The sequence below is a fragment of the Platichthys flesus genome, chromosome 16 (assembly GCF_949316205.1).
Source record: "Platichthys flesus chromosome 16, fPlaFle2.1, whole genome shotgun sequence".
In the NCBI taxonomy this organism is placed as follows: domain Eukaryota; kingdom Metazoa; phylum Chordata; class Actinopteri; order Pleuronectiformes; family Pleuronectidae; genus Platichthys; species Platichthys flesus.
Window position 1 is genome coordinate 8,120,419 of NC_084960.1, and position 9,579 is coordinate 8,129,997.

The following is a 9,579-nucleotide window of genomic DNA, read 5'->3' on the forward strand; positions in this document are numbered from 1 at the left end:
AAGTTATTTCACTAGCCCTGTTTAAACTGCATTTGAGCATATACCTTTTTGATGTTAATGTTATTTTCTGGGAACATAAATGGCAATGAGGAGGATTTAACACAATGACAGAGGTTTCATTGCTCGATCTTACCACTTCCCTGCATCTTGTCCCTTGAATCAGAGAGAGAATCCCACGAGCTCCAGACACATAGTTTAATGACTCTGAGTGATTGTTATTCAGACTTTGCAGAACATCCCGAAGTTTCGGAATTTCTATAAAAAAATATACATATATTTTAAAGTTAAATACTTCAAATTTGGGTCTTAATTTGAAATTGACATATACTTGTGATGACACAAAGAAACACTTTACCCACCAGTGTCATCTGGCTGTAGATGTACGCTATTATGAAACTCCTTTCCACTCACAGTGAACACTTCAAATGAGAATTGTTTCTGAAAACAATAAGGGTTTGATGATGAGGCTTGAATTCAGTACAATCTTTGTTGATCAGACTTTCAGTTGGTCTGCAGAAACTCACGCTGTATTGTGGGTATTCTTTTTGGAATTCTGCCTTCACCTTGCGCTTGGCTAATTGGTTTCTTTTGAGCACAAAATCCCGAACATCAGCTTCTGAGCTACAATAAAAGTTTTGGAAAATGAAACATGGAATTGGGGAACTTCTGTTAAGAGCTTTGGCAGCACAAGGTCAACAGAAACTCATACTTTTGGAATCTTAAATGACTTACTGCACACCAACATCATCAGACTTGGTGCAGATGAAGTCAATGCGCTGACACTCGCCACCATTTCCCATCAGGCTATTGGCATTTTGCAGGATCTCCCAAGCTTCTTTCTCTGCTACTGCTCGATTAGTCTCAGCCAAAATCCACACAGTAGAACAACTTCCAACCATCTGATTAGGCATAATATCAAGTTAATTATGAACAGCTAACTATCAGTGCATTGTAATACATTTCACAGTTTCCAGATAATACATACAAACAATATTAAATACAATTAATAGTAGTAAATGTGAAGAATGACCTTTTTCCACATGTTGTTTCTGGTCTTGTTACGGTCTCCATTTCCTGGAATGTCCACAAGTGTGACATGCTGGAGAAGATCCTTGTTAGGCAACCTGACAGTCATGCATTCCACTAAGGGCCAGTACTGTCTCACTCCATCGTCTTCCTCGTTTGAGGCACTTACATATTTGACAATTTTGTTACTTAGCTCTCCAGCCTGAAAAAAAGAAGAAGAAGAAAAAAAAGAGTAAAACAATGCAAATATTACATTTATTCAAAGTATGAAAAACAGTGAAACACTATCATTGAAAGAAATAAAAAAAGGGTTCATATTTGATAATTAAACTTGAAGACGAGACAAAAGTAACATTTTAAGTGATTATGAACATGTGTCTAAATCAATATAAATACTTTTTTTAAGTTACTTACAGATTCACATTTCAATGTTTTCTTGTTCCCAGTGAGGAATTCAGGAATTCCTCTGAAATATTTCTTGTCCATGAGTTCTTCAACAGATTTTGATTTCCAATCTTCTCTGTAGAGTGCTGTCAGCTTTTCATGAGCATCATCATCATCATCCTCCAGGAGATTCTTGTAAAACCACAACTCCTCTTTCCAGTCCTTATAAAGTAATTAATCATCGGGTAAGTTGAATTAAATGGCATATCATGTCTGGCAACTGGTTATTTGCAGCGACACTGTAACTTGTCAACTTGTGAAAAGAAAAGATCAACTTACTCACCTCTTTTTTAATGAACTCAATTTCTGCCTCATACTTTTTGCTGTCGTTGTTTGCCTCCACTTTGAATATGACTGAGGTGCATGCACAGACGCTTCCAGAGGGCAGAAGATTCTTCTCTCCAACGATGGCATTTATCAAAGAGCTCTTTCCAGCCCCAGTTCTTCCAAAGACACCGACCAGCATCCTCTTTCTTGTCTCCAGATCAGAGATTTTATTCCTGTTGTACATAAGTTTAAATATGGGATCATCGGCTTTATTAGAATAGACTCTTATCTTATTCAAATGGCACTTGAAACATAACATTATTGATCCAAAGTACTTAACAACACAAAAACAACAGTGAAATTAAAAACACGAACAAAATATTGCCATAATAATAATCACTTCCTACACCAGTAACAATAATAATGCACAACCATTAAGGCACATTGAAAGGCTATTGAATAAAAACGTGTTTTCAGATTACTATTACAAGTTTCAGGGGATGATCGGATGATGGAAAGGGAGAGAGTTCCAGAGGGAATCCAGTTTTGGTAACATCACAAAATGTATTGCAGCACCAAGCATATCATTAAAAAAAGTAGTACTTAGCACTAAGTGTCTGAATAAATCATGGACGTGTTTTGTTTGGAACATCAACCGGTCAGACTACCATCTCACATTCCTTTAAAAGGCCTCATGCACTTGTACCTTGGTGGATTGCCATCATGTTTTTGTCAAAACAAACATGACTCAATACGTGCTCATTAGTTTTACTCAGGACCAAATGAAAATGACAGATAGGAACATAGGACAGGATTGTGAGTATCCCTTGTATGTTTGAAGGTCTTCTGCACAAGTTAAGATACCAACTGCCAGAAGTTGTTAGCAGATGTTGGTGACCACCAACAGTTGTCAGGGACAGATCGTCAGTAGTGTACCTAGCATCAAAAGTTGTTTTGGCGTTAAAATCACAAGAGCCCTTCTTCTAAGGCAGCCCACCACAGGTTAATCAGACCGGGTTGTATGTTCCTAACATCTTGCGGCCCAGTTAAGATCGTTCCTACTGGTCCAGAGACATTGGCTGCAGCTTTCTGCAGTTTCTGTTATGGTCTGGTGCAGGGCTTGTTCGTGGATTCCCAATCTTTGAGCAACGTGATGGTGGATGTTGCATTACGACCCCTGAAGCCAACCTCCACAGGGCGAACTATTGCTTCCAGCGTCGTTGCTCTGCCATAGAAGCCACTTCTGAATACCGAAGCCTTTTCCTTGTGGTGGTGACAATGTGTGATGGGACTTTTAGCTGCTGGTCTAAATCCACCAGTATTTCCCAGTCTCGGGCATGCTCCAACTGCCCACTCCTGGTCAGTGGAGGAGGCCCTCGCTGTCCCTGTTCTCCTTCTCGGACAAAAGGTTTCTTTGGAGCTGTGCTCTCTGTTTTGGATGGCAAGGCATTGTTGGCAGTTTTCTTTGTTTCAATAGTTGCTGCCAGGCATTTGAGTACTTGGTTGTGTCTGCATGTATACCAACCTTGTGAGAGACTTACTCTACAACATGTAAGGATGTGTTTGAGGGTAGCTCTGGTTGAGCATAGTGAGCAGGATGGATCTTCATTCAGCCACTGCTGGAGGTTTTGGAATGAAAGCCGGAAGCTTCTGCCTGTTTCCATTTCCCACTGCCGCTGTTTGCCTGAGTGACAGCCTGAGCACATCTTGTTGCCTCCTCCTTGCAGACCTCCAGGACTACCAACTTTCGGCATTCTGATGGTGGTACCTTGTTCCCAAAAGGCCTACTCTGGCCTAGGCCTAAAACGCCCCCTCCTTGTTGAGCATGGCCCACAACATCAGCATGCTGGAGTGCTGCATCAGCCGGTTGAGTTGCTACTTTTGGTTTCCACTTCATTCCTATTGTCAGAGATAGAAATTACTTACTTTAGGAAATCATTGAGCTTTGTCTTCTTTTCCTTTTGAAGTTTCATCTTGACGTCTTTCATTATGTCTTTCACTTCCAACGCTATGGATTCCTCTGCCAAATACAAAGTAAAAAAACTGTTAAGCAGGACCTATTATGACTATTATTTCCAAAATTTGCAGAATGAGACAACAAAGGGCCGCAACAGATTTTGACATCGGCAACACTGCAAAACGAATAAGAATGATAACTTTGATTTAAAAAGATTACCAATGAATATGGAGCAAATTTTTACCACAAACTCCTTTGTTTCCTTCATTTTAGGGGTAAGGCCATTTGAACAAATTCATCATTTTAAAATTACATTAAATAATTGTATCTATTTCTATTCATTGAAAATGAGTGCTGCCAGACTGCCAAATTTCAAACAGGAGGGCGAAGTCAGGTCAACATAATACATGCAGAGCAAAATAGAAATAATTGTTCTTATGTTATACGATTAGAATAACTGGAGTATGTGTTATTTGACTGTTTTTGAATTATCCCTAACTCTGTATAAATTGCTTGTAAGTCTTGTCCTTAGACTGCTTCTAAGTCGTCCTTAATGAGAGACGAGAGATGGTTTTAACTTTTCAAAGAAGTTGAGTTTTTTTACTAAAATAAAAAACCTTGAGTAAGGATGTTTCTCGGGTCTTAATTTAAGACAAAGTTCTTGTTTTTGAAGAAATTGTGTCTTATTTAAGACTTGTTAGGCTGATTCTCAATCTTACATCAGTTATATTTTTTTATTCTGCTCCTTTAGCAAAAATAAATCTTATTAAAGCCTCAAAAATAAATAAAAAAATGTGTTTTAATGTTTCTTGGCGTGCCCACTAGATCATTTGATCTTTATTTAACTTTACTTGACTTCATTTGAATAGATTTTATAAATCATTTCATAATATTAAAATAATACAGTTTTTATTCAATGAGAAAAAAATCATAATATTTGAGAATTTGATAAAAAAGGCAATAACATTTTAACAGTAAAGGAAAAAAAGGGTTTTAGGTATTAAACAGTAAGACATTTGCTGGAGATCCATTCATTTAATGTAAAATCTTGAACCAATATAATTGTTTGCATATTTTTAGTTTGCATATTGAAGGTTGGTGTTGTTGGGGATCTAACATAAATACCTGCTGCAGAGTTCGCCCGTTTACGTTTAACACTTGGTGACTGGGATTGGCTGAACTCCTCTCTAGGATGCATATCCATGTTTCCTTGTTTTTATAGACATACATATAAAGGGAAGCAAGAAAAAGGTTGTCACAAGTTCTTTTCAAAATATTTTAATGTGCTCTTTGTAGATAATAATACGATAAGATTTAAGATAGCTCACTTGTATCATTTGCTTCACTGGTGGATGGCAAAACCTGAAAATGAACATATATATTTGAGTCTTATAACATTTAATCAAGAAACATCCAACAGAAAGACTAAATTTGCTAATCGTACTTGAAATTTTGTGATGCAATTTATTTGTCAAAAAATTATTGAGCAAACACGAAAAATATAATCTGTATGCCTGCAATAAACGGTTCAGATAACACTTAACTGTGCGAAACTGTGTGTAACTTACTTGAGTAGCAAAATTTTCACGGTTTCCTGTTTTTTATGCAGATATGTTATATTTTTTATAGTAATAATAGGAAATATTCGCTAATCGATAACAGCATCGACAATTTTATAAAACTCTTTGTATCCATCGAGAGGCATCAGCATTATCAGAACCTTTAACACAAGTTCATGCTCCTTTTTGATCTCATACAGCGCTTCACTTATTCCTAATTTTGTCTTGTAACAGCCTTTTTCCAAAATGGATTTTTCTCAAAACTCTACACCAAATACCCTATAACGATTTGGTGAAAAATGTTTGTTTAAAATTTTGGCAAATTAAAAAAAATTAAGAAAACGAAAATATAACGTATATAATGTATGTAAGAATTCAGAGCCTTTGCTCAATACTTTGTGGAAGCATTTTGTGGCTTGAAGCTGTGATGCTTCAAGCTTTACACACCTATATCTGGGCAGTTTCTCCCATTATTCTTTGCAGGACCTTTCAGGCTCCATTATGGTTGAATGGGAAGCGTCAGTGCACAGCCATTTTCAGATCTTTCCAGAAATGTTCAATCTAGTACAAGTCTGGGCTCTGGCTGGGCCCCTCAAGAACATTCACAGAGTTGTCCCGAAACTACTCCTTTGTTATCTTGGCTGTGTACTTAGGGTCGTTGTCCTTGTTGGAAGATGACCTTTGCTGCAGTCTGAGGTCCAGAGCGCTCTGGAGCAGGTTTTCATCAACGATGTCTCTGTACATCGCTGCATTCATCTTTCCCTCAATCCTGACAAAAATCCCCACAGCATGATGCTGCCACCACCATGCTTCACTGTAGGTATGGTATTGGCCAGGTGATGAGCGATGCCTGGTATCCTCCAGACATGACGCTTGGCATTCAGGCCAAAGAGTTCAATCTTGTTTCATCAGACCAGAGAATTTAGTTTCTCATGGTCTGAGAGTCTTTCAGGTGCCTTTTGGCAAACTCCAGTGGGGCTGTCATGTGCCTTATACTGAGGAGTTTAGTTTTGCCGGGCAGCCAGCTCTAGGAAGAATACTGGTGGTTCCAGACTTCTTCCATTGACGGATGATGGAGGCCACTGTGCTTATTGGGACCTTCAATGCGGCAGGCATTTTGATGTACCTTTCCCCAGATCTGTGCCTCGATACAATCCTGTCTCAGAGGTCTACAGACAATTCCTTGGACTTCTTGGCTTGGTTTGTGTTCTGACATACACTGTCACGTGTGGGACCTGATATCGACAGGTGTGTGCCTTTCCAAATCATGTCCAATCAACTGAATTTACCAGAGGTAAAGTTCAAGTTACAGAAACATCTCAAGGATGATCAGTGGATGCAAGGTGCACCTGAGCTACATTTTGAGTATCATGGCAAAGGCTCTGAAAACTTATGCACATAAATTTACTACAATTATTAAACAAAAATTGGAATAAGGCTGTAACATAACAAAATGTGGAAAAAGTGACGCGCTATGAATACTTTCCGGTGCACTGTATCCACTAGTGTTTGTCTAAATCGTCTTTAAAGTGCGGAATATTACCTTTAGCAACTTGAAATGTCGCTTGAATGTTTTCCTTGGTCCAACTTTTGGGATCAATTCTTTGATCTCTTCATCCTCAAGATCGTAAAAGTGGTCCTGCTTGATTCCTTGATCTGTACAAATATTCAGGTGAAACAAATAGTTATTGTTTCATTTGGAGTGAAACAGATGTTGGCACATTTGTTGGTTTAATCTTAAAGGATATGTAATATCAGTCCCACAGAGTTAACATGGCTGGATTAGATCATTGCATATTTGATTTTCTGGTTGGACTTGATTTAATGGCTCAGACAAATCTTTCAATTACACAAAAAAGTACAGAACAATCATTCCTATCAAGTGAATGAATGTGTCCTTAAGTGTGTGAAAATGATGTGTGCACTGAGACTAATATGTCAGTAGTAAACTCCTCCACAACAGTGCAGCGTCTTTATGTCTGTGTTAGTCGGTGATTCATTAATATATCTGTGCCCCCCAAAGATACAAAGTTATACTTTACCTTTAAAAGTCTCTATCCAATCGCTGAGACCCCACTCACTTAGTTTTTTACAAACAAAATCATCCATGTCGACGAAAAGATACTGAAAGGAAAAACAAATAGGGAATCGGTCATTGTTGCTTTGACATTATTGAAACGTATCCGATTGCATATTGATGAGTGAAAAAGTACATTAAGCTAAATAACCAACTGTTAAACTGCACCTGTGTGTGATATTGTCTGTGAGGTTTCAACATATTTTAAATCATCTCACAACTAGACCATCCCCAGAAAGGTTGGACATAACTTTGAGGATTTAGCATGCAAACAAAACAGAACCGAAACACCTTGAAAACAGCTACACTCATTACACTTCATTTGAGCAGCCCCTACTGGCCATCCATCAACATCGCATGATACTTAAGTTTCGTTTACAGTCAAGAGCTGCTTCACGGTGATCAGATAGATCAGATATTATATACTTGTGCGTAAGAGGGGAAATAATTATATTAATTAACAACGTTAAACAATGCCTGCTATACAGGAGGAGACTGGCTGATCTTTGTTACTTCTAAAACAGAACTTAGTTTTATGTTTCATTAGTTATTGATTTGTTTGTCAAAGCAAAGCAGTGACAAACGAGTGCAGTCCGTTTCTACTCACACTTTTTGATGTAATATCCTCATAATACATTAACTGGTCAATATAATGCAATCAAGTGGTCGTACTTACATGTTCCCAGATCCTCTTCAATGCACAAATATGACAGTTGAGCAACTCTTCAAGTTCAGTCCCGCCCTTCCGCCCACAAAGCCGATTAAACCGGTTTAAAGGAAGAGCTCACTGATAAATGAAAATTCACTCATTATCTATCGATTTTTCAGGATGATTAAATGCAGCCTCATAAACTCTGTAGCGAATCAAACACTAAATAAACTTCATGTAATGATCAGGTCCTGGGAACTTGTGAAGAGTGTTCATTGGTTAACGTGAGAGCAGGTCAGCAGGAGAGAGGAGGAGGAAACAGGAAGAGAGATGGTTATTGAATTCATATATATATAGATATATATATCTATATATATATATATATGATTGAATCGGGCCATCACACCCATTTACTCTCCGTCACATCTCAAAACTTCTCTATTGCCAGAACCCTCTTTTGTTAGAACCCCTTTCAAAACAAGAGTCCCAACCAACACCCTGCTTATCACAGGACTGCACATGAATCTTCCATAATAAAGCAACTTAATAAAATAGCGTACACTAACAAACGAAATATTTGAATTATGGACAAAAATGAAAACTATCCTTTATCTATCTGTAGCCTATTCCCCGAAAGATGGTCAAGACTTTCAACTGATGTTTCCGGGTTTATTTTAAACTTCGCTCAACAACAGCGTAAGAGCTTGTGCTTCTTCAAAGGGTCGCTAAAATATAAGACTTTTCATTTGTGAAGTTAGAGATTCATAACACTCAGTCCGCGTCTTTACAGGAACTTCACTTTCAAAATAGAAGCATGTAAAAAAAAAAAATGCTTCTAAAAGAGTAAAAGCTAAATCACAGTTGGTCCTTTTAAGCTTTAGGTGCGGCACACAAGTCTAAACTATATGAATGTCAAATCATTGTGAAGAGCACTGACCAAACTCATAGAATTTCTTTTATAGTCTGATTTTTTTTATTCAAAACCTTATTTTGTCAATTTTGATTTTATTAACTGATGAAAAAGCAACCAGTAATCTAGGAAGTTGTGGATATGATACATCGAAATGCATCTTTGTGCATTTGAATCATTGACTGCTGAATCATAATGGAATCGTGAGGCTAGTGAAGGTGCACTAGTGAGCACCCAGTCATCCCAGTCACGTCAGACAGGATGGCAGCATCTCCCAGCTCCTCTATCAGATAAGCTGGTTTTTCTTCTCTTTGTCGGAGCTGAGTGGTGATATTCAAAGGACTAAGGTACCAGGGTCTTGAGTTTACAGCTAATTCGGCAAAACACAAATATAGTTAACCTTTGTTAATGAGAAACTACAGGTGAATAGAGTCAAATTTGTATCTAATAATATCACAATCACTACCTTGATATGCAAATTAGGCAATGCAAAAATGAATATATATATCAACATTTTACTTTATTACATTACTCACTAAAATCCTGCTAAAACACTCAAATCTTCCTCACAAATCTGTTAACTACAAAAGCCAGCATAACAAACAAGAGAATGTGAGATGAGAGAACACATAGGCAGTCTCACCAAAGGAGGGACTAGGTGTGCCAACAATTACTCACCTCAGGTGTGTC

The 9,579-nt window shown here is 37.8% G+C and overlaps 1 protein-coding gene across 3 annotated transcripts in view; it reads right to left on the reverse strand.

The window, feature by feature from the left end:
* The window catches only part of LOC133971245 (nuclear GTPase SLIP-GC-like), a 45,994-nt gene that overhangs the window by 2,304 nt on the left and 34,111 nt on the right, over window positions 1–9,579 (reverse strand). The window contains exons 1-13 of one of the 3 annotated variants that reach the window (XM_062408526.1): window positions 8,007–8,089; window positions 7,296–7,377; window positions 6,797–6,909; window positions 5,023–5,056; window positions 4,820–4,903; window positions 3,664–3,757; window positions 1,754–1,970; window positions 1,441–1,632; window positions 1,031–1,228; window positions 733–899; window positions 525–621; window positions 360–438; window positions 134–255 (exon numbers count right to left, since the gene is read on the reverse strand). In XM_062408526.1, coding sequence (XP_062264510.1) covers window positions 134–255; window positions 360–438; window positions 525–621; window positions 733–899; window positions 1,031–1,228; window positions 1,441–1,632; window positions 1,754–1,970; window positions 3,664–3,757; window positions 4,820–4,903; window positions 5,023–5,056; window positions 6,797–6,909; window positions 7,296–7,362 — 1,464 coding nt within the window. In that variant the 5' untranslated portion in view covers window positions 7,363–7,377; window positions 8,007–8,089. Of the gene's footprint in view, window positions 1–133; window positions 256–359; window positions 439–524; window positions 622–732; window positions 900–1,030; window positions 1,229–1,440; window positions 1,633–1,753; window positions 3,167–3,663; window positions 3,762–4,819; window positions 4,904–5,022; window positions 5,057–6,796; window positions 6,910–7,295; window positions 7,378–8,006; window positions 8,090–9,579 lie in introns of those variants that run through there. The other 2 variants (XM_062408525.1, XM_062408527.1) reach the window with 2 other exon arrangements.